Source organism: Bos taurus, chromosome 7 (assembly GCF_002263795.3).
Source record: "Bos taurus isolate L1 Dominette 01449 registration number 42190680 breed Hereford chromosome 7, ARS-UCD2.0, whole genome shotgun sequence".
Lineage (NCBI taxonomy): Eukaryota > Metazoa > Chordata > Mammalia > Artiodactyla > Bovidae > Bos > Bos taurus.
Window position 1 is genome coordinate 44,145,629 of NC_037334.1, and position 23,716 is coordinate 44,169,344.

At 59.1% G+C, this 23,716-nt stretch overlaps 1 protein-coding gene and 2 long non-coding RNA genes across 5 annotated transcripts; 2 read left to right on the plus strand and 1 right to left on the minus strand.

Annotated features, from left to right (window-relative positions):
* The first annotated feature begins 4 nt into the window (after nt 1-4).
* LOC132345744 (uncharacterized) lies at nt 5-3,337 on the plus strand. Its single transcript, XR_009495253.1, has 3 exons — nt 5-2,341; nt 2,509-2,617; nt 2,820-3,337. It is a non-coding gene; the product is annotated as an uncharacterized lncRNA (long non-coding RNA).
* Nucleotides 3,338-3,721: 384 nt separating this feature from the next.
* Nucleotides 3,722-23,202, minus strand: REXO1 (RNA exonuclease 1 homolog). Of its 2 annotated transcripts, NM_001192308.2 has the most exons (16): nt 22,706-22,928; nt 11,955-13,669; nt 11,085-11,189; nt 10,036-10,246; nt 8,255-8,418; nt 8,010-8,141; nt 7,809-7,932; nt 7,200-7,313; nt 6,953-7,090; nt 6,686-6,799; nt 6,049-6,122; nt 5,742-5,852; nt 5,218-5,333; nt 4,963-5,101; nt 4,700-4,820; nt 3,722-4,615 (listed from the first exon to the last, which is right to left on the minus strand). In NM_001192308.2, the coding sequence occupies exons 1-16, from the start codon at nt 22,860-22,862 to the stop codon at nt 4,527-4,529; spliced, it is 3,624 nt and encodes a 1,207-aa protein (NP_001179237.2). In that variant the 5' UTR covers nt 22,863-22,928; the 3' UTR covers nt 3,722-4,526. The 2 variants fall into 2 exon arrangements, with proteins under 2 accessions (NP_001179237.2, XP_059744076.1); XM_059888093.1 differs by lacking the exons at nt 3,722-4,615; nt 4,700-4,820; nt 5,218-5,333 and having other exon boundaries at nt 4,986-5,101; nt 22,706-23,202.
* On the plus strand, nt 8,549-21,033 carry LOC112447414 (uncharacterized). Of its 2 annotated transcripts, XR_009495252.1 has the most exons (4): nt 8,549-9,923; nt 14,239-14,605; nt 14,685-14,871; nt 16,603-21,033. It is a non-coding gene; the product is annotated as an uncharacterized lncRNA (long non-coding RNA). The 2 variants fall into 2 exon arrangements; XR_003035605.2 differs by having other exon boundaries at nt 14,239-14,871.
* Nucleotides 23,203-23,716: the final 514 nt, after the last annotated feature.

Sequence of the window (23,716 nt, forward strand, 5' to 3'; positions counted from 1 at the left end):
GGGCCGAAGGCGGGGTCGAGCGAGGCCAAACTGAACAGAGTCAAAAGAGGCGGAGCCGAAGGCAGGGCCCAGTGACCTCGAGGAACGGGGAAAGAGCGGGCGGGGCTAAGGACGGTGCGGGCGTCGAGGGCGTGGTCTGAGCGGAAGATGAGAACCAAGGAAGAAGGGCGTTACCCAGAGGCAGGGCCAATACCGAAGGCGAGGCGGGGGGGAAGGCGGGGCCGAGAGTCATCCACGCCGAACACGGCTCCAGGCGGAGGAGCCTAGTGTGACTTCGCGCAACAGAGCTAGAGGAGGCGGGACCAAGGGGGAGGGGCCGAAGGCGGGGCCGAGTGAGGCCTTGCCAGTGGGGCTTGATGGAAGAGTCTTAATCTGGGCTTTTGTATTAAGGGGCTATGACAAACCTGTTAGTTCATTTCAGTCGCTCAGTCGTGTCCGACTCTTTGCAACCCCATGGACTGCAGTATGCCACGCTTCCCTGTCCATCACCAACTGCCAGAGCTTACTCAAACTCATGTCCTTTGAGTCGGTGATACCATCCAACCATCTCATCCTCTGTCGTCCCCTTCTCCTCCAGCCTTTAATCTTTCCCAGCATCAGGGTCTTTTCAAATGAGTCAGTTTTTTGCATCAGGTGGCCAAAGTATTGGAGTTTCAGCTTCAGCATCAGTCCTTCCAATGAATATTCAGAACTGATTTCCTTTAGGATGGACTGGTTGGATCTCCTTGCAGTCCAAGGACTCTCAAGAGTCTTCTCCAACACCACAGTTCAAAAGCATCAATTACTTGGTGCTCAGCCTTTATTGTCCAACTCTCACATCCATACATGATTACTGGAAAAACCAAAGCTTTGACTAGATGGACCTTTGTTGGCAAAGTAATGTCTCTGCTTTTGAATATGCTGTCTAGGTTGGTCATAACTTTTCTTTTAAGGAGTAAGCATCTTTTAATTTCATGGCTGCACTCACCATCTGCAGTGATTTTGGAGCCCCCCAAAATAAATTCTGTCACTGTTTCCATTGTTCCCCATCTATTTGCCATGAAGTGATGGGACCAGATGCCATGATTTCAGTTTTCTGAATGTTGAGTTTTAAGCCAACTTTTTCACTCTCCTCTTTCACTTTCATCAAGAGGCTCTTTAGTTTTTCTTCGCTTTCTGCTATAAGGGTGGTGTCATCTGCATATCTGAGGTTATTGATATTTCTCCTGGCTATTTTGATTCCAGCTTGTGCTTCATCCAGTCCAGCATTTCTCATGATGTACTCTGCATATAAGTTAAATAACCAGGATGACAATATGCAGACTTGAGGTACTCCTTTCCCAATTTGGAACCAGTCTGTTGTTCTAAGTCCAGTTCTGACTGTTGTTTCTAGACCTGCATACAGATTTCTCAAGAGGCAGGTCAGGTGGTCTGGTATTCCCATCTCTTTAAGAATTTTCCAGTCTGTTGTGAATGACAAACCTAGACAGAATGTAAAAAACAAAACAAAACAGAAACATCACTTTGCCTACAGAGGTCCGTATAGTCAAAGCTATGGTTTTTCCAGTAATCATGTATGGATGTGAGAGCCGAACCATAAAGGCTAAGCCCTGAAGAATTGATGAATTTGAAAAGTGGTGATGGAGAAGACTTTTGAGAATCCCTTGGACTGCAAGGAGATCAAACCAGTCAATCCTAAGGGAAGTCAACTCTGAATATTCATTGGAAGGACTTAGGCTGAAGCTGGGAGAAGGAAATGGCAACCCACACCAGTGTTCTTGCCTGGAGAATCCCAGGGATGGCGGAGCCTGGTGGGCTGCTGTCTATGAGGTCGCACAGAGTTGGACACGACTGAAGCGACTTAGCAGCATGATGGAGCTGAAGTTCCAATACTTTGGCCACTTGATGTGAAAAACTGACTCATTGGAAAAGACCCTGATGCTAGGAAATACTGGAGGCAGGAGGAGAAGGGGATGATAGAGGATGAGATGGTTGGATGGCATCACTGACTTAATGGATATGAGTTTGAGCAAGCTCCAAGAGATGGTAAAGGACAGGGAAGCTTGGTGTGCTGCAGTCCACGTGGTCACAAAGAGTCAGATGGGTCAGAAGTCAAAGTCTTCTCCAGTACCGCTTTTCAAATGCATCAATTCTTCAGGACTTAGCCTTTATGGTTGAACTCTCACATCCATGCATGACTACTGGAAAAACCATAGCTTTGACTATATGGACCTCTGTCAGCAAAGTGATGTTTCTGTTTTACATTCTGTCTAGGTTTGTCATTTACAACAAACTGTGGTCGCAAAGGACACGGGGGCAAGTCCTTTAGTGGTGGAATCTTGTAAAGCTTGCACTCGGTGAGGTGGGTTGGACCTGGTTGAAGCTGGGTGGGCCCACAGGGTTGGGGAGAGGCTAGAGGTAGAGGAAGGATGCTGGGGTGTTAGATAATCAGGAATTGAGTCTGAGCCATGGGCCTGGGTTCTCTTTCATTCATCCCATTTCAATTCAATGAGCATCTCCTATGCATAGGTAGAGTGTTGGGCGTCTGGCTGGGGAAGGCTGTTAGAACCACTGAGACCATCCTACCAGGAAGCAGCACGGAGGGTTGCAGCCTGGAGTTTGCCTACCCAGCACTCAGGTAGGGCTCCGGGGGCCTTCCTGGAGGGGGCAGGGGTGTGAGGCAGCGATGAGGTTTGGGCAGCATTCAGGCCAGAGGTGGGGTACTTGGATCAGGGTGGGGCAGTGTGTGCGGGGCACTACTAAAGGTAGGGTCCTCTTAGGAGGGGCAAGTTTGAGGGTTCAGGGGAGGTGATTAAGCTGTTTTTCATATTCTTTTAAAGAACCTTCTGAAGAACAGAAATTAGGAAGGTACTTCCCAGCTTTGGAGTCAGTCGCTCCCTCTGGCCAGCTGTGACTGAACAGGCCAAATGTACCTGCCTGTCCTGCCTTCCAAACTGATGTTGGGTGAATGAATGATGGAGTGGAGACAGAACCCAGAAGCTGACCGCCCCATCAGAGCAGCAGCCTCCACCCCCATTTCTTGGGAAGCCCTGCACATTGAGCAGCATCCTGCTCTTCCAGCCCCATCCAGGGCTTACTGAGAAACACCCTGGGGAGGGGCTTGGACAAATTGCTCCAACAGCCTCCGAGACACCACCACCAGGCGTGCACCTATGCAGAGGGCATTTGGTATTCAGCACCCCCCTTCCCACATGGTGACAAAAGGGAGTTTCCCAAGCAGGCAGATCTGGTTTGCAAAAGCTCTTCTGCCTCTGTGAACCAGCAGTTTTGGCAAGCTGAAAGCTTTCGTCCCACCCCCAACTTGACCCCCTCCCCTGCATCCGAAAGCCCCTCCCCCAGCTGCCCAAGGCTTCCCTGGGGTACTCGTGCTCTGGGGAGGGGGAGAGAGGGATGGAACCCACACAGCAATGTCCTTCGGAGACATGCTTGCATCCTGTATTTAGAAAACCACTCCTTGTTCAAAAAAAGGGGGGGAAAGTCAATAGGTCACTAGAACATGGGTCATAATGGGTCCCAGAGGGTCAGGATGGCCAGTGGCTGGTGGCAGGGGCCTGACTCTTGGCTGCTGGCTGTAATCACCAGCACTGGGAAGGGTCTGGAAACATGGGGCCCTGGGTCCACGAGGGAGAGCAAGGTCCTGACACCCGCCCCCAACTAGGGGTGAGTGACCTCCACTGTGCATGGAGAGCCACACCTGGCACCAAGAACACAACATGTCACAAGCTCTAAAATCCATACAAACATTTATTCTGCCCCTGCCTGGGGGTGGGGAGGGGATCTTGGAAGGGGGTGCTGTGGGGCTTTACAGAGAGCCCCCAGGGGAGGGCGGCGCTCTGGCGGGAGGACAGTGTCCAGAGGCCAGTAGGCCCTAGGGTTTCCAGAAGGCGAGGTCTGGGGGGCTGATGGAGGCGCTGGATTGGTTACCAGAAGCCCCAGGGTCCAGGTAGGTTGGGGAGGCCAGATCCCACTGTCCAGGCCCAGGCTAGGTGGAACTCCCAGGTCCTGGTGGCCTTTGGGGCGCCAGCTGCACTCCCAGCTCCACCCCCACCCCCCAGGAGGGAAGGCAGCACCGGGGTCTTGCACCTCCGGGTGGGGAAGACAACTGTCAAGTCATCAGGTTTAAATTCAAAATAATAAAAATAACAATACAAAATAAAAAGACAAACCCCTGTCACAAACAAACCCTTGACAAGCCTGCCACCCCCGCACCCTCCACCCACAAGAAGGGGCACCAGCAGGGCCTGTGGGGGTGGCAGGCCAGCCCCGCCCGTTGAGTCAGCAGCAGTCTGAGGACAGAGGTCAGGGGCAGAGGCGGGGACGGGCAGGGGCGCGGAGGGGCTCAGGGCTCCAGGGTCGGTCTCGGCGCTGGGCTCTCTGCCGCCAGCTCATCTGGTTCTCTCGGTTTTCTGTGTCTCGGCGACGTGGACAGGGTTAGCTCTCGAGATTTATTGCACTGTTTTGGAAGAGGCCTGGGGTAGAGGACGGGCCGGGGCTGTGGGAGAGGCGAGCGGGCAGGCAGGCGGCGGTCACCGCTTGGTCTTGGCGTCTTCTCGGATCTTCCAGATCACCAGGTGCATGCAGGCACTGGCATCCTCGCTGGAGCTGTGCCCGTCCACTGCAGGCAAATGGGTGTCAGAGCCGGGAACCTGCAGCCCCCATATCCCCCAAGGCTCCCACGTGCCTGTGCCCCAGCACTCACCATTGTCCTGGATGATCTGTCTGAGGTAGTCGGCCATGAGATTCCGCAGGGAGCGCTTGTAGGGGAGGCCCAGGCGATGTGGGAATAACACAGACGTGTCCACCACGGTGCTGTGGATGACCTGCAGGCAGGTGGGCGGGCGGTCAGGGAGGGTCCCAGAGGGCACGCCGGGGCCTGGCCTCAGATTCCACAGCTCCCTCCCTAGATTGAGAACAATGGGCCCCAGCCGCCTTCTGGGAACCAGGATGGAGGGGACAGGGTACCTTCAAGGCCAGCAGGTCGCTCTCCAGACTGTGACCGATGAGGACGGTGTCTGAGCTGAACATGCTAAGCAACACGGCCTGGACATCCCGGAGCGAGATGCTCGTGTCTGCAAGGTCAGCCTCAGTCACTCCTGAAAACCTGGGTGGGAGGAAGGAGGCATTATGGAGCTGGGAGGCCCCAACCTGGGGCCGGGCGGGGACTCAGCTGCAGGCAGGGGGTTGGGCCGTGGTGGGGAATGGGCAGAGGACGCGCACCTAGTGTTATAGTCGACAATCTCGTTGTCTGGCCTGACAAAGGTGTCATACACAACCTGGAGGTCCGTGTCCACCACTGTGACGCGCGTCAGCTCCAGGCCATACGTGGTGTAGGACTGTGGGGCCAAGGGACACGCCTCAGACGGAGGGTCCCGACAGCCCTTCCCGCTCCACAGCCCAGGGTCCCTGAGCCCCATACGTGGCAACTCAGGCCCTACTTTTAGATACAGAACCCATGCCAGAGGCCTTCCAGGGGCTTCTCTGGGGGGTCAGAGGAAGATAAGAACATGGGTGCCCTCCCCGCGCCAAAGCTGAGCCAGGGGCTGTGTTGTGCACCAGGCCCTCAGGCTCAGGTGCTGGCCAGGCTGTGACATGAGCTCGGGGGAGAGGTGGACTCACTGCCAGACACCCTCTTCTTCTGACGCCAGCACAGCCTGAGGTTCTGCAAGAGGGACTGGGAAGCCCCTCCCAGGCAGCAAGCTCCCTGACGGCTGAGGAAGTTCAGGGTAGCCGGGCCCACTCACCATCTCACAGTCGAGGGCGTAGACTCCTGGATGCGCATCTCCTGAAAGCTCTTTCTCAAAAGTCTTCACAAACCCTTCCAAGTTTTCCTTCCGGCCATCCTGCACATGTTGCTTGGGGTGGAAGGAAGGGAAGATCAGGTTGTGGACTCGGAAGGGCAAGGCTGGGCTCAGGGGCTGGGCTGTGCTGGCAGCAGTCACGGACTGTCCTTTACCCAAGGTCCCCACACCAGGCGGGAAAATCAAGGACAGGAAAAGGGAGGCTTGGGGCCAGTGCTCCCCAGGACAAGGAATGACCCAGGACACTTACCTTGGCGACCTGACAGCCGGTAGAGCCTATGGCAGCTGAGCAGCATGTATACTGAGTCTCCCAGCCACCGGCCACTATAAACAGATGCGGTCAAGCAGGTCCACCCAATGCTCCGGCCCAGTCTAGAACACTCGGTCTGCCTGGTGGGCAGGGGCTTCCCAGGCCCCTTCCCTAGGGGAGCGCCAGGCCCAACCAGGGCGTGAGGGGCAGAGACACCTGGCAGACCCCATCCCACCCTCACCCAGCACTAGTTCTCCTCACTAGGCAGTGAGGACGAGCTTGGTGTGGCCCCAGGGAGCCTTGCCCACCCAGAGAGGGTCTTGGGCAGCCAGCGGGCAGAACTTAAGGAGCCCTGTATGTGCCCGTGAGTGGGAAATGGCCACACTGACGACAAAAGGAAGCAAGCAGCCACAAGACAGGATGAAGCCTTGGTTCCCTTGGGCTAAACTGCCCCTGTTCTTCAAAGGCAACAGGGGTGGAAAGGGCACCCGGTGGGTGGGGCCGGAAACCTTCCTTTTATGAATGCTGTCACGGGAAGCCCTTTGTATTATTTTTTCCATAAAAACCCACAGTGGAAAAAAAGTTATAAACAATCAGAGCAGGTGGCCAGCCCAGCCCAGCCCGGCAGGGGTCTCACCTCGGTTCCGGCGGAGCCGCCCCCAGTGGTAGTAACACTCCTCCTCACGCACGCAGCGGCCAGAGGAGGACACGAGGTACTCAGCGCCGCAGCGGCAGCAGATCCTGCAGGAGGCTACCGGGTGGGGGGGTGGGGGTGGGGTGCATCAGGCCAGCCTGCCTGGCCCTAAACTCTGTGTCCATACCCATTGGCTGGAACACTCCCTGTCCCCAGACGGCCCCCTCCCCAGCCCCCCGACCCCAGGGCGATGGTGCAAGAAGTACTCACAGTCCTTGGGTTTCTTCTCCTCGGCTGTGAAGATGACGGCGCCACCAGGCTTCTCGGGGTGCGGGAAGGGGTAGCCATTCTCCTTGAGCTGGCCCTCCGTGAGCAGGTACTCCTTGAGGCGGCTGTACAGGGCGGCCCCTGGGGACACGAGAAAGGTGGTCAGCCCACGGCCACACTGGGGCCACACTAGGGCCCTGGGAAAGAGGGCTGAGAGCTGCCGGGGAAGCCCTGCAGGAGTCAGGCTCACCTTTCAGATCCTCCACACGGGGGCTGCTAGGGCGGCTGAGCGAAAAGCTGGTCCTGGCAGCCAACTTGCCCCCCAGCACCACTTCATGGGACACCACCCTCCGGCCGCTGGTTTCTGGAAGAGGGTAGTGAACACAGTTCAGCCTGAGTCCTTCCAAGTGCTCCGCTCCCCAAAGAAGGGAACAGCCTGACCTCCTGTGACCTTAACTCTTTGGGGACCAGTAGGCTGCCTGGAAGCCTCTTCCCCTCCCCGGGGTCTTCCCTGCTCAGAAGGGAAGGGCAAGACCTCTACATGGGAGGAGGAGGGGGCTGGCCTGCGGCAGACAAAGTGCAGAAGGCGCTAATGCATCCCTTAAGAAGCTTAGAAGTACCCTCCTGCCTCAAGCTTTTGAAGAGCCCCCCACCCCCCGCCCACCGCCATTAGCAGCGGCCCCACAGCTCACTGAGAAGGACAGTTAACAGTGAGAGGAGGCTCTTTTGAGGGCGCAGGGCCAACGTTATCCTCCACAGGGGCCAGACAACCGGGCACGGCAGAGCCTCTGTCTGACAGCCTCCTGACGGGAGGGGGGCTGCTAAAGGCCGAGGCCTGGGTCTTTTGGACATGACTTACTGTTGAGACCAGCTCCGGCACCCGGTCCCAGGCCGCGCAGCTTCTTGAGGGTGTTCACAGCCACGTTCAGGTAGATGTTCTTGCTGGGGCTGCGGTCGTAGGCTACCTTCTCCTCGTTGAGCGCCTGTGGGAGGACATGGACTCAGCCCCACTCGGCCCCGCCTCCCATCATCCCCCAACTCTCCCACCCTCACCACGCACCTTCTCTATGGCTTCCTGGTTAGAAGAGCAAAACTTGAGGCACTCTTCAATAAACAGGTTGAGATACCGCTGGCGGATGACAGTAGGGACTTTGCCCCCGAACTCTTTTGGGATAATGGGCTTCTTTAAACTCTAGAGAAAGAGACCAGCAGAGGGTGGCAGGCTTGCTCCCACCTGGCCCTGGCCTGGCCCAGCTCAGGGTCGACTCAGTTAAAGGGAGACAGCAGGCAGTACTGAGTGCTCACCTGTAAGGACGGGCTGTGTGCCACACGCTTCGGGGCCATGGTGGTGGTGGTCTTGGACGCCATGCCCGACAATGTGCGCGTCTTCAAGGGCTGGCTGCCTGGCTCGGGGCCGCTGGGGGGCTGGCTGCTGCTGGCCGAGAGGGTCCTCTTGGCGCCTGTGGGGGCTGTGGGGGGACAGGGGCCATGAGAGCAGGAGGAGAGCACGCCCATCACCGAGCTGCAAAGCACCAGGCGGCCGCGGCCGTGGAGCGCCAGCAGGACATGCATCTGGGAGCACAGAGGGAGGGTCCGGGGTCGGGCCCGAGGGCTGTGAAATGACATCAGGCTCTATTGGCTTTCAGGTAAGTCCATCGAGGGGGTGGGGGCGAAAATGGGGCTTCAGAGGCCAGCTCAGGCAAGGTCACCGCCAGGGTGGTGCGGCGAGTGGTGGGGGGTGCAGGGAGCCTCTGCCACATGTTCCGGCCCCCGACTCCAAGGCATGGAAGTGTGAGGGACGAAAGGCCCTGGCTCCCGGGTTGAGCACCAGAGCATGCGGGTTGCCCCCGGCCCGCTCATTGTGACCAGCCGGCTGTCTGCAGCCACCCCAGTGTTCTGCCGCTCCCCTTGATGAGGTCACAAACCAGACAGAGGAGGGGGCCACCAGCAGGGCTGTCTCCAAGGGCCCCAGGCGGAGCAGCAGCTGGCAGTGAGGCTGGGGAAGGGGCATGGGGACAGAGTGAGATCACCAAGGAGTGGACAGAGCGGTGACCCAAGCCTGCCCACAACAGGCTCAGCCATGAGGGAGGTGAGCTGGCCACCAGCCTCGTTTCTAAGGATGCACACTTCTCAGTGACAGGAGCGCTTTCAGGGTTATGTAGAGTAAGAGGCATCGGCAGGAAAGTACTCCTGAGGCTTGGGGAAACCGCCCTGCCGCCACAGTGCAGGCAGTGACACCACCACAGAACTGTCCTAAGTCAATGGAGATGACCAGACAGCCAAGAGTAAGGTTAGGCTTCTGAATGTGCGCCTCAGGGCCATGGTTCAATGCTCTCTCCCTTCCTGTCCCCTCATGGCCTGCTGGAGATGGACTGCATGGTCGCTGGGAGCTGCACCTCAGGCACCCTGAGGGGAGGGCCAGGAACGCCGAGGGCTTCTCCTATGGGAGGCTCTAGCACCAGGAAACCTAAAGAGCCTTCAGAAACCTGGAGCTGTCTCCTCGAGGGGTTTGGAAGCAGCAGCAAGGACACCCAGGGAGTTAGTCAGACAGCAGGGTCTCCCACCCAGGGAAGCCCAGTTCTCTGCATCTGGATGAGCCTTCAGGGGCTGCACAGCCCTGCTCCCTTTGTACGCCTAAGCCCCATGCTTATAGCACCATTGAGGTGTAACAACTTTAAGACAAGCCCAAGTTAGAGGACAGTGGCCTCAGGGTAGGAGGGGAGGAAACTCAGGCCCAACCCCTACCCCAGATCCACTGGTTTGACTGGAGGGTTGAGGGCCTCCAGAGCCACCCCCTCATTAACACCTTGTAAGGTACCACACCTGGGTGGGAGCCTCCTAGACCCAGCCGGCAGGGGAGGCATGGAGAGTCACTCTCAGTCTGGGGACAGACAGGGAAGAGAGGAAGCCACCCTCGGACTCCCCAGGATAGCCCCGCCAGGCACCTCCCACTAGCATCGGGGCTGCTTCACAGGTAAGCATAGACATCCAGCCAGCACCGCTCAAGGCCACAGCCCCCGGCAGAGCAGGAGCCAGGCCGGGGCTCTCCCTGCTGGTGGCAGCATTCCCCAGCCTCTGGGACCCACCTGCAGCCAGGAGGGGGTTGGGGACATGGGCGATCCTCCGCTTCTCTCCTGGGGCCGAGATGTGGACAGAGCTTGGCTTCTCACCCAGCTGCTGGGCGGCCTGGAGCCAGCCGGCTGACTCCCTCTGTGCCTGCTGAGCCCGTCGGTAGCACACCTCCTGGGCGGTCGGGGGCCGGGCAGGGGGTGCAGGGCCTCTCCTAGTGGGCTCCACCTAGGTGAAGAATTCCAAGTCCAGGACGCTCTGGATCAGAGGCCAGAACAGGCCTTCCAGGGCATCAGGACAGAGGTAGCACTGCAGGATGGGGCAGGCCAGCCCAGGGACCTTCTCCTGGGCGGGCAGGTGCCCTGGAGGGAAGCAGCTGGCCTTCATCTGAGTCTGCTGACCGCCTGGACAGAACCAGCTGGGTTTCCTCCCAAGTGTGCTCATACCCAGGCAGGAACCAGCTGGGCACTTCAGCACTCAAATTCACCATGACGCTCCACTCTCCCCAGCCCCATCCGGCCCTGCCCTGCTGGCTTCTGTGTGCCCAGTCCCCTCAGCCCTTCTGTAGGCACAGGCTGTGTGTTCCCACCCACCCGTTAGATTATATCCTGCTCGATCCAATCTTCTCTGAACGGTACTTTCAAAATGCCCAGCAGGGTGCAGAGGGACTGATGAGTGGATCACCTCCATTTTTCTCTTCTGCCCCAGCCTTCCGAGTGCTGGCTCACTGACTAGCCCCACGGTGACTGACAACTGATCCTGTCTGTACACTACAAGGGAAGAACCCTAGGCTCAGAGATGTGGCAGCACTTGCCCAGGATCACAGACCACCTCCGAACTGGGGCTGGGCAGTGTGACCCTGCTGGAGGGCTGCCCTCACCTGGCTCACCATGCTCGGGGCTTTGCCCCCCAGCACTAAGCACACCTTGATGACCGGATATGGATCCTAAGAACTGCTCTGCAGGACACGAGCAGAGCCAGAGGCCCCAGCAGCAAGGGAGCGTGAGGAGGCCCTGCCTCTGTAGATGGGTGCCCATTCCTTCAGGACCCAGAGGCAGACACTTACCTCCTTGCCTTGCTTGGAGAGGTGAGAAATCCTCCTCTTCTGCCCAGGAAACAGTGTGGTCAGGCCTGAATGCCCCTTGTCCTCAGTCTTCTCCTCCTTAGAGGGCTGAGACACAGATCTGTCCCTCAGCGAGCCCACCCCACATCAGCCACAGCTCTTCCACTCGTCCTGGCCTGGGGTACACCCAGGCCTGAGACAGGAGCAGATGGGAAGACACTAACTGGCTGCCCGGCTGGAGAAGGGGTTTCAGGGTTCTCACCTCCCCCCAGAACGTGCACAGGCCCTGCCTCCAGGTGAGGACACAGACTTGGCACCTTGGGCCCACCTCTCAAGGTCCCCAGAGGGTGAGTTCTGCAGACCACCCAGCCCACACTTCCGCCCACCCAGCACAGGGACCGGTGCAGGTTCACAATTGTGGGAATGAAGAAAGAAATGAGAAAAGCAGAGGGCCAGGAACAGGGATGGGCACTAAGGAAGGGGGAGCAGGGGGTGGGGCAAGGGTCCCACTAGGGATCCCCCTGCAGCTGCAGGTTGCCTGTGGGACTGGCTGTGCCAGCTTTGTTCAGAGCAAAGGTCCCTCTGGTGGTGAGGTGGGGACACTGCAGCAGGAAACCAGAAAGGTGGAGGCTGGCTGAGTTTGGGGGTCTGACAGGGAGGAGAGGGGAAAGGAGGGGAATGGGGGCTGCAAGGAATAGGGAAGCGGTGAGAGAGGTAGGGAATAAGCAGGATCAGGAGCGGGCAAGTGGTAGCCATCCAGGGGTCTGAATTATGAATGAGTTGCGAGGCTGGTGCTGAGAAAGCCATCTCCACTGGGTGCCGGGACTCTGGTCACAGGGGAGTCAGGGAGGTGCCTGGCTTGCCTGCCCTCACCTGCCGGGCCAGGCGGCCCTTGTCCTCAGTCTTGACAGCCGTTGACTCGTTGAAGATGCGCAGGCACTCCTCCATGGGGTCAGAGTCAAAGTCAACCTCCTTCTCCAGGGCTGAGTAGTCCACGTCAGAGCCCGCCCCCGAAGAGGACGAGGAGGAGGGGGGCGGGGAGGCCTTGAGGCGCTTGGGCGGCCCCCGCGCAGCCGACAGGCCCAGGCTGGAGTCCGAGTCTGAGTCCAAGTCCGAGCTGGAGCTGAGGCTGGGGGGAGCGAGAGGCCGGGTGGCCGGCGTCTGGGGCCGCGGGTCCTCGTCCTCACTCTCATCCCCGAAGAGCTCAGCATGGCTCAGGGTCCGCCTGGGCAGCTTGGGGGCGTCCCGGGGGGCGCCCTCGTCCAGCGAGAGGGCCTTCCTCTCTGCCAGCTTCCCTGACAGGGTCTTCCCAGCTATCCTATCTGATGGTTGGCGGGCTGCCCCCTGTGCGGGGCTCAGCAGCGGTCCTGGCCATTCTGGTCGGCCTTTCCCTGAGCTGGCCACCGGAGTGGCTGAAGATGGCTTTTTCTTGGTCCCTTGGGGCCGCTCTGCTTTGTGCCTGGGGCTGCCGGCCTGCGGGCCCCTCCTGTCTGCAGCGGGCTTCTCAGCCGGCCTCCCTCGTGCACCATCCTTACCCTTATCTGTCTTCCGGACACTGTCCTTGTGGCTGGCGGTGGGTGACACCCCACTTTTCTTCTTAGGCCTCCCCTCCTTGGGGCTGCTGCGCTCTGGCGCAGCCCTGGCTGGTGAGCTGGGCTTAGCCAGGGGTGGCCTGCCCGGGCTCCGAGGGGGTGGCCCAAGATCCTCTACGTCACACTGCACCGCCATCTCCTTGGTCTCCCGAAGGCTGCCCTCCTCCAGTTCAGGGCCCTCCCTGGAGCCCGGCTTCCCCGGGGCCTTGCTCTCAGCACCCCCTTGAGCTCTTGGGGGGCTGGTGGTGACAGATTTGTCACCTGGAGTGACAACAGCGTCATCGTCCGAGTCCGAGAACCTGGCGTCGCAGCTGCCAAAGGGGTCACAGGGCTTCTTGGGTGCAGGTGTGTAGGGCTCGCTGCCACGGGAGCTCCGGGGCCGCTTGGGGGCCCTTTCGTCCTTGGTGCTGGCCCTGCTGAGCAGGCGGGCAGAGAAGTTGGACAGGGGGTCATACTCCAGGTCTGTAGACGGCTTAGAGTTGTCCACCACGTACTTGCTGCTGGAGACAGGGCGGCTGTACCGCCGGGGCTGGCCCACGGCCTTGGGGACATACTCCAGGGCGCCGCCACCCCCTCCACCATGGCCCTGAGCCCGGTCTGGCGAGGCCAGTGAATACTTGCAGCCAGGCTCAGCGGTGGCAGCCAGTGGGGTGGGCTGATAGCTGGCATCAGGGCTCAAAAGGCCATGGCCGCTGGGGTTGTAATCGAAGGACAGTGGGAAGGCGTCCCCATCCAGGCTGGTGGCAGGGCAGGCAGCAGGGCCATGAGGTGCCAGGACGGGGGCCTCGGCTGAACCGCACTCCCGGGCCGTCTCCAGGAGCTCCTGGTAGCGCCTCTGCTCCAGCTCCACCTCAGAGCGCACGGCCTCGATGGCCTGGTTGACCAGCTCCAGCTCCAGGATGTCTGAGCGGGAATCAATGCCTCTGCCCAGGGCGCCATTCTCCCTCTGTGCAGGGGGTTTGGGCAGCTCAGGGTTGTACGGGTCATAACCAAGCCCTGAAACAGAGAGGAGAAACAGCCATGAGCAGGCTGGTGCAGCAGCGGCCACCTGAGCCGGTGACCAGCCACTGCCTAATCCCAGGCCTTGACCCTTGGGGCCAGCAGGGAAGAGCAGAGAACCAGCCTTTCAGAACCTGCCAGGGCCAGGTCTACAGCTGACTGCACAGAAGCTCTGGAAGCAAATCAAGGGTCCTGGAGGGTTCCTCTGTGCAGGTCCTGCCACCAAGTGGGGTGTGGGGCACAGAGCCTGGGGTCTTCCTGACCTGGAACATGGATGGTGAAGTCTGGGGAACTGGGCAAGGGTGGGCTTTCCACATGGCTCAGCCCACACTTAAGCCATACCACACAGCTCCCTGAAGCCAGGGGGGCAGGAGGACACTGGCAGAAGGCCGGATAGCCAGCCAGCCAGGGCCAAAAGCACAGGGCACAGAGCCGTCTGACTTGGGGGCAGGGAGCAGAAGGTGGGCCCGACACAACCCACCCAGAGCAGCGGGCAGACATGCACAGCCCTGCCTGGTGACTGTGTCTTTAAGGCTCTGTCCTCCCACAAGCTTTCTCGCCCACAGAAAAATCCACCGGTGGCGCATATACCAGTGAGGACATGGAAAGTCCTGAAGTGTCGACTGTGAGGAGGTGGCAGCTGGGTGTACGCAGAACATGGCAAACTTCACAGGGGAAGCAAGGCATACTGTCCCCAGAACGATGCCCAAGTTTAAGATGTTCAGACAACGCGTGACATTGGGGAAGCACAGTGGGGTGGACGACAGGGCGGGCATGGGACACACTCATGTCTGCATCGGAACAGGGGTGGCGGGGCAGCTGGCGGGCAAGTGGCTGCTGTTACTGACCCGCCTCCAGGGTACATTACACAGGAACAGCCGAGCACCACACAAGCTGGCAGGGACCTCACAGAAGACTCCCTTATGGACAAAGGTGCAAAGCTTCTCCGTAAGGTGTGAGCAGGTAAAGCCCAATGCTCCCAGAAGTGAGTAACTAGATTCAATTGTTTCAGAATTTAAAATGGTTTCTGGTTAGAACGTCTCCCGGACACGAGTCTGTGAAACTCTGAAGAAAAAGTGACTTGTTCTGATGCCCTGTGCTTGGCCATGCTCCAGGAGCCTCAGGATGGAACCAACTGTGCCCCCACTCGGGGCCTCTGACCTCCAGAACCGCCAGAGGAAACCCTGTGCTCTTCTAAGGTACCTGGTGAGGAGGGCTCTTACTGTAGAAACCCCAGGAAGCGCAAACACCCTTGAGAGGGGACGCATAGGAGAACTGGCGCTGCTGCAGGACAAGGGTGGGTAGCTGGGCTGCTAGACGACCAGGGGACCAGGGGTGCAGGTTCCATCACAGACCTACTGTCCAGCTTTTACCCTGGAACCTATTTCTCAAGTGACACTTGAGAGGACGTGTGTGTCTGTGCTTCAGACCACCCCAGACACACCCAGCCTGCAGGTTATAGACAGGGTGGCAAAACCAAGTCGCACAGGCCACAGCGGGACTGGGTGCTGGTGACTGGTCAGAACACACAGGCACTTGCCCCTCTGCCCCAGAAGAGGTTCAGGAGGAAGCGACCATCCAGAGGTCCAGAAACCCCCAAGGGCAGGATCCAGGACCCTCCCCACAGCTGACCCTAACCCACAGCGGGCCCACAGGCACTACCACAGACCCACCCCAGCCACTTGCGGCCCATGCGAACAGAAAAGCCAGTGCGCTCTCCTCTCCTCGAAGTCTTGGTTGCCCAGCAGAGTGGAGGGCCTAGAACACAACCTGGGGGGCACTGACAGGGCATGTCAGCAAGTGGTGGACTGGGTCCTGCAAGTCTTGGGGGACCTCCAGCCCCAACCCCCCTCACTCCCTGACCTCCCTCCTCCTGAGGCTGAGATGGCTCCCAGTAGCAGGGCTCATCTGGGGGAAATGCCCCTCACCCCGGAGGGAGTGGGGTTCTAATGGATGGAGGTCCTCCCCACTCTGACCAGCTCTGGAACATGCGGCAATGTGCCCCAGCAACACAGAAACCCCCCGGAGTGCCTCATGCCCTTCTCATGCCAGAGTTCAGACCTCTGCACTTCACGGTGTGACAGGAATCCCATCACAAGCAGGCCTGCACTTGGGAAGCAAGGAGAGGAAGGAGGTGCCCAAAGGGCCAGGCCACAAGTAAGGAAGAGGGTGGCAGGCTGCCAAGGCCCCAGGGGGCCCGCTGGGCACCCTGATGGGGAGAGGAGCTCCTGCTCTCTGATGAAGGCCTGCTCTAGCGTCAGGGGGCTTTCTGAGGGCAGTACTCCCTCCACTTCCTGCAGCCTCCACGGCCCAACACTCAGACTCTGAAGAGAGTAAACCCCTGGCCAGGCCCAGCCCCCGAGATCTGGGCATCCCAGAGCCCTGCCGAGGTGGGATGTTTCAGTACCAGGGAGGCTCCCTCTCCACACCCCACCATGCTAAATTGAAAAAAAGAAAAGAAACATCCCCAGAAGAAAGCAGAGGGTCTAGGTCAAGACCCTCCCCTCTAAGCCTCAGCGTCCCTGAGGTGACACAAGGCTGCAGGTCTAGGCACATCAACCACACAGCTGCTGGGGCTCGGCCGCAGCCCCTGCAGCTCAGAAGTGTGTGGGGCCCAGAGTTTGACCCCCATGCTCCTGCTGAAGCTTCTGGAGGCCTCTAGGGGGAGGCAGGTAGATGGAGAAGGCATTTGTGATGCTACCTAGCCCCCACCCCACCCTGCCTCAAGGGACCAGCCCTCAGGGGACCAGGAGGAACTGGAGAAACCAAGCGACAGGTGACCCTCAAGAGGTGGAGAGGGGCCGCGGCGCCGCAGAAGCACCTTCCCGTTAACAGGGAGTTAATCTGGCTGGAAGCCAACGGGTGCTCCTTCGGGGTTTGTACCAGGGAAGAATGCCTTTGGTAAACAAGACTAATTGGCTGTTTTTCAGCAAGGGGTCGACTCTCAAGCTGACTGGGAAACCTCCTGGAAGGCCTGGCTGCCGGGGTTACACTCTCAGGAGAAGTTCCTGCCCCAGACCCAGGGCAAGAAATGGGCTGGCAAGCAGGGCCACCACGGAAGAGACACCCTAGGGAGGCCCCTGGCAGCTCCTGGGCTGTCCCCGTGCCCGGTCTTTGTGTGCCAGCCCCCTCCTGGTCTGGCACCCGAGGCCGCTCTCCCCGTGACCTGGTCCCAACATGCCCTGGTCACCAGCTCCAGGTGGCCAGGCATCCAGCATGGCAAAGCCCAGGCCAGCTGTCCCATCTCCAGCCAGGAACACACACGGCCACAGTGCTCAGGAAACAGATCACCCAGAGCTCACTTTGGGTGGAAGGACAGTGTGGGGTGGCAGCTGCCCCAATACCTCTGAGCCCTGTCCTCTGCTCCCCCCTACCACCCTCAATTGAGCAAACACTCTGAAGACAACTGGCCCGCAGCTCCAGCTGCAAGTGCAGTTAATGAGCAGACAAGTGGGCAGGAAGGCCTCACTGGGAGGCACGGGCCCCAACCCAATCGACTCTAACTCTGAGGCCTTCCCCTTTAATCCTCACGCCCATCCTGCCTGCTTTGGCCTCCCTCACAGAGGAGGCTGGGACTGGGGCAGTGCCATACCCCAAAACCCTGGCTTCCCTCCCCAGACCAGAAGACCCAGTGCCACCTGATTCTCTACGGTCCAAAGGACTCTCCACCACCCCACCTTCCCCTTACGCCTCTGCCCCCCATCAACAGACGATATGCACATGGCAGTGCCACCCCCTACTTTGTGCCCTGGTTAGACAACAGTGGGGACTCTTTCGCCTCAGGGGATGGTCACAACCCAAGGGGGCAGGCCAGGGGGTCAGGAAGGGACAGGCACCATCCCTGCTACATGAGAGATGAGTAGGACAAAAGAACCAGTCAAAGGAGAGCAATGAGGCCCACTCCTTCGGCAGGAAGCTGCCCAGGCGGCAGAAGCCTCGAAGGCAGAGAGAGGACTATCAGCTTCCAGACACCAGGCAAACTCCTATTCATCCCTCAAAAGCCAGCTCAGCAACCACTTGGCTGCGGATACTTGCCCGACATGTTGCAACCACAGGTGCCAATGGCTCGCTCTCCTGGATTCTGGCCCAGATATGTCCTGCTGGACACTCCTTCCCTCCCAGAGGATCTACAGATGAGTACTGAATTCAGACAGACCCGAAGAGCCCTAGAGGATGCCAGAGCCAGCTCCAGATTTCACAGCTGACTCAGAGGCTGGGTGGACCATGCCTGTGTATCTGTGCCGAGCTCACAGCTAAGATGGCCAAGCCGCCCTCCCCGCCACCCCCCCCACCCCCCCCACCCCCCTCCACGAGTGATCAGGTCCGTCAGCCACCCGTCCTGCTCCCTACACTTTTCTGTGCTTCCAACCCTGCCTGCCACCTGTGCAGATCGCTTGGGGCAGGGTCAGCCTTCACAGAAAGCCTCAGCCATGGACCCATCACCCTAAAACGACTGGCACAGTTTTTGCTGTGAGTTAGATCACACTGACAGAAGTCAACCTTCCACACGGGCACGGCTTCGACACCAACAAACCAAGTTCCTGCACAACCACTGTTCAAGTCCAGTGTTCTGGTCATGGGGATTCTGAGGGAGGAGCCGGGGCAGAGGAGGATGGCAAGGCAAGGATACTGCGCAGGACAGCTGGGTGAGACAGGAGAGGCGCACTGCTTATTGAGAGGCCTACCTCAAGACCCCACCTGGCAGAAGGGGTGGCCAAGGCTGAGGCGGTGACACTGAGCAGTGGGAGGCTAGGCTCCTCGCACCATGGAGGACACTGCCCCAACGCCTTCACCTGAGGCTCCACTCCGCCTGCAGGGCTGCAAGCCTGCCATGGGGCTTGTGCCTCCCCTCTGCCGTACACTCTGGGGATGGGGTGCACTCAAGCATCTTGCATAGCCCCTGAGCTCGCCGGGCTGCTGTGCTGTCCTCACTGATCCAACCCTGGCGCTTGGGCTGCTCTGCCTCTCACCTTGGGTCCCGGAGGAGCTGGGGCGGGAGGGGTGGGGGGGGGTTGGTGTGGCAATTCTCGGGGTGGTGCTCTCTCAGCAGGCCAAAGCCGGCTCTCTCAGCCCATCCTCAGATACAGAAACAGGCCAGGGCTGGGACACTGTTCAGGCTCCTCCATCTCGTTTGGCAGCACTGACACTTGGAGCTGGACAAGGCCACATGTGTGCAGGGAAAGGGAACTGCCCCGGGCACTGTGAAGTGCTGAGCGGCATCCCTGGACACCCCTTTGCCAGGAGCCCCCTCCATCCTGACAACCACAGATGTGTCCCCAGGAAGGTCAGTGTGAACCCCAGGCAAGACACTGCTTTGCTGACACTAAGCAGAGAACCCTAAAAATGCCAAAAAAAACCCCAGCTCTGGGGGCAGCTGTATCCTTATTCAAATGGCCCAAGCCTGGATCTGGGCAAGAAGGCCAGTCTAGAAAGCTCCCCAGGTGCTTCAAGAGGGGCCACCAGGTGTGGGAACCAGAGGCACAGGGCAGGCCTCACACCTCGCTGGGGTTTCTGCAACCTTGACAGAAGGACCCAGCTCCCCAAAAGGGCAGGGTTACAAGTACAGGAAGGACAGACCATGTCCCAGGCTGGGAGGAGGCACAGAAAGCCCGCTGATGCGGGAGTGGGGACATCACCATTTACAAGACGCATCTCCTTTGACTTTCCAGTGTTCTCCTGTATGTTTAAAATGAACATTACTCCGAGACCAAAAAGAGGCACTCTAAACAGAGATGACTTAGCTGGGATGGGACACTGCCTCTGAAGACAGGGGCTGCACCACCCACTGAACTTAGACTGCCCTCATCCTGTAGTAAGAAAGGGATTCGTGCTGCTCTGAAAAGCCACAGTACCTCTCCTCCACTCCCTCTTCACAGAGAAGTCAAGAACAATGGAACAATGGAACCACCCACCGGATGGCAGTGCAGGCTCCTCCCCTGGGAGGTGGCAAGCCTGGGTCCCGAGCCTGGTGGCCCAGCTCCCTTGGCTGAGCTGCACCTGTGCACACAGCTCCCCAGGATGGGTGGGAAGGTGAGACTGATGACCCGGGTCTTCTCCAGGGTGCTCCTGCCCCCAGGGAACACTGGGTGAAGTCTGGGGACACCTGTGCTTATTAAGACTGGGGGACTCCTGGCATCAAAGAGGTAGGGCCAAGGAGGCTGCTCCATCCTGCACAGAGCCCAGGATATCCCCCCCTACAGCCCCCCATCAGTTTCTGGCATTATTCATGGCTCCACCGTCTCCCGACAAAGTCAGAGGTCCTTGACAGGCCTGACCCAAGACCACACCTGGCGGTAAGCTAGGGAAGCCCTGGAGGTAGTCAAGTACCCGGCCAGACCTTCAGATACACAGGTGACACTGCTCTTTGCTGGGCTTTTTCTCCCAGGAAGGGTAGGAAAGGGTGTGTATGGCTCATTCAGGAAGAGAAAGCACCAAACAGAAGAACACTTCCCTTCTGTCTCTGAGCATGGCCATCAGGGCAGTGGGGAGTCATGCCCTCGTGAATCCCGCTGGCCCCCAGCCCATGGGGAAGGCAGTGAAGGGCTACTGCCCCTTCGGAAGCACACACTTCTCTGGCTACACTCTCCCTTCCCACCTGACTCCTGGCCCTTAGCATCCCTTAAGAAGCAAGGCTTGCTCTCAGGACACCAGACCACAAGGGTCCCCCAGGGGCCCAATGTGAGACCCAGGCGAGCTGGGGCCACCCTGCCTTCCAGCACAAGTCAGGGCTTCCTTCGGCCGGTCTTTGGGAGATTTCAGTGCTCAGGCCCTGCAGAATGGGTGAGGCCCTTCCCCAGGTCTCACTGCTGCCTCTAAGCCTTGGGACACAGCACTGAGCCCACACGTGATGGGCACCCAGGTGCCCAGCAACAGGAAGTGAGGGGGCAAGGGCCTGACCGCCCTGATCCGACCCCAAGAGGCACACTTACCAACCATGCGTACACAGGTGCGTAGCTTCCCCTCTCTGGACCCATCTCCTTGTCTGTAAAATTGGGACAATTGTCCCTCCCACCAGTTAAGAGTTATGAATAAAGAGCATGCCTGAGGGTGCACGGGAGTAACTGGGCAACCCCAGCAGAGCATGGGGGTGGGGACCCTGGAGCACAGGAGGGCGGATCTAAGGGCCAGAAAGAATGGGATGGGCCCTACATGGGCCTCAGGGGGCCGGCAGACCAAGGCCGGAGGTGCTGGAACCCCTACATCCTGCCTGTAGGCAGTCAGTACCATCTGCATCCCTGCCCAGCCCACCCTGGCCAAGCATCTGCTCTTGGGCCATGTCAGTCTGCTCACAGGGGGACCCAGACAAAATCTGGCCTGTGGCTGCAGCCTCTCCAAGCCCCACAGGAAGTGTGCCTGTCAAAGTCCAGAGCAAGGGGGAGCTGAAAGGTGCGGGGGGGGGGGGGGGAGTCACACCTGAACCCGTCAAAGAGGAGGAAACAGCATCAAAGAGGTCCCACAGCAAGACGGAGGCTGAGCTGCAGGAAGAGCCCCACCCGCCCCACGAGAGGAGAGGAGAAGAGGACTGCTTGTTCTCACCTGCAAAAGGAAAATGTAGACACACTGGGGTCAGGGGTAGGCAGCTGCACTTTTTCCTGCGGGAAAGCGAAGCAGACAGGACCACATCACCAACGGTTCTCAAAAATGACACTTTGGGAAACTGGCCATTTGTGATGCAGGAAGACATCAAGAGACCAATGAACTTGGAAGAACACACAAGAGATAAATCAGCGCTCTCAGACGGCTGGAAGTCAACCTGTGGGCCTGCAGACGAGTCACTGCCCAGGGTCTGAGGGAGCCGGCCTGCCCCTAGACATCAGGGGCTCTTTACAGAACATCATGCAGACCGCACCAGCACGTCAAAAGATGGAGCGAGAAAGTGCACCGGGGCAGGGTGGCCCCCAAGGAGCGTCCCACACTCAGGCCTAAAGCTCAGGCACCTGTGGGCACAGCTATCTTCCTTCCTTGAGGGAAAGTTTCCAAGAGCCAGGCCGGTGTCCCACCCAGGTGTGCAGCCTGACCTTGAACGATGGCATGTGGGCGGCTGATGCAAGGCCAATGGACCAAGAAAAATTTAGGGTGGAAATTTGAGACAATTCTTTTCTTCTCCTTTTAGGGGGTGGGGGAAACAGGCCTTCATACTAGCAAGGGTGCTTCTCAAGTAAAAAAGCTCTGAGATGAAGATCTGTGTCTTAAGCAGAGAGAATAACTGAACAAGGCAATCTGGGTCTGATGGAAAGAGGGAGCCAGTCCCCGAGAACAGGGGCTACAACCGGAGCCTGAATTCCCCTGAAAGGAACGACACACATCCTCCCTGTGGACCTTTCCTTGTGATGCCCCTCTTTTTACCCCCGTTCTTCATGTCTCTGCTCAAAGCCTACAGCTCCTAAGAGAAACAGTGCCTGCCTCCTGGCAGCTCTCACCTGAACTCTGTGACATTGACAATCACCACGCAGAGAGACGCGCAGCCTCTGAACGTCCTCTCGGAAGTCTGCCCCCATCCCAACACACACACACACGCAATCAATCAGGTTTGACTCCCTCCCTGACCCTAGTATGACACACAGGGCTCGACACCCAGTCGGTGAGCTCCTAAACAAGACCCTCTCGACTCCGCTGTTGTCAACAGGGGCGGCCACGAGCAGAGGTGCGGCGGAGGAACGAGCGCGGAAGTAAACAATGGCTGCAACCAACACCCCGGGCCGGGGAGGGGGCGGGAACGGTTCCCCCAGCAGGAGTCCCGAGCCTGTTGACCAGTGCTGGCCGCGCTCTTTTCCCGACCCCCACTCGCTTCACGCTCGCGACACCACTAGGAGGGCAGGTCCTCTCGTTTAAGTTTTACAGTCGCGAAAACGCGGGCATAGAGGACCCGAGACCGGCACTGGGCTCTGGGGTGGGTGACCCCGGCTTGGAGGGACGTCGCTCGCGAGTGTATAGGGAGAGAGCTGAGCGGGGAACGGGAAACCGAGGAAGCCTGGGCGTTGGGGTCCAACCCTCGACGGGGAACCGAACTCGGAGCGGGCAGGCAGACATTACCTGCTGCGGGGGACACCGCTCCACCTTCGCCGGGCGCGCCCGGGCCCCGGGCCCCGCGGTGCCGGAAGTGGCAGTAGGGCCGCCGGCAGGGTCCCCCGGGCGCCCCAGCCCAATAGGGGCAGTCGATGGCCCGGAAGAAGCCGGTGGAGCGTAGCATGGTCCGTCCCGCGGCGGCGCCCCGGCCCGGAGCCGCCGGGCCCCCGGGCCCCCTCACTGACGCCGCGGTCGCCGCCGCCCGCGCCTCACGGACCCCGCCGCCGCCGCCATCTTGCTCCGAGGTCCCCGGAGGCCCCCGGGATGCTGCCGCAAGGGACCCCGGGAGCGGCTGCCCGAAGTGCGCCTGATCAGAAATGCCTGCTCCCGCGGGACCGAGACGGAGCGCAGGCCCCTGGTCTGAGACAGATGGCCCCCAAGGGAGGGATAGAGGACACAGGCTGCCCTGTCTGAGGCCTCAGAGCGCCTCGCTGGCGCCTCCGCCGGGTCCTCTACCAGCAGCAGCGCCATCTTGAGCCCCAGGCCCCTGCGGCGCCAGGGCTGTCCAAGGCGCGCCTGATCCAAAAAAAAAAAAAAGCTCCTCACTGCCCCTCTACGGCTTATTTGCATTCAATTTGCGTTTTTTTAGCTTGTCTTCCTAAGGCGCCCTCTGGTGGTCTATTGGAGTTCTGCATATGCATCTCAACGGCACCTGAGTTACCCACCCAGTTCAGGCTGTGAAACTCAACTCCGCCCGGGTTGACTCGCGGTAAGTGCTTCATTTCTCCCACCTGAACACTTGCGGCAGTTAAATATCCAGGTACACCAGAGGAGACCTGTTCCGATTCATTCATCGGTCTACCTAATATTTGAGCACCTACTGTATACCAAGGCCATGCCCCAAAGTATTTTATCCAGTTACCAGATGATGGAAATTTCAGTGGTTTCTGGTTTTTGCCTTTGGTGAATTGTGCTACTGTGAACATGCATATATAGGTATGTGAGCACCAGTTTTGTTTCAGTACTAGTTTTTCAAAT

Coding starts and splice junctions, on each gene's coding strand:
- REXO1 (NM_001192308.2), bottom strand. CDS start 22,862: ATGCTACGCTCCACCGGCTTCTTCCGGGCCATCGACTGCCCCTATTGG. Junction 5,853..6,048: donor CCGGCTGTCAGGTCGCCAAG/GTAAGTGTCCTG, acceptor TTCCACCCCAAG/CAACATGTGCAGGATGGCCG. Junction 4,821..4,962: donor GCGACCTGCTGGCCTTGAAG/GTACCCTGTCCC, acceptor ACCTGCCTGCAG/GTCATCCACAGCACCGTGGT.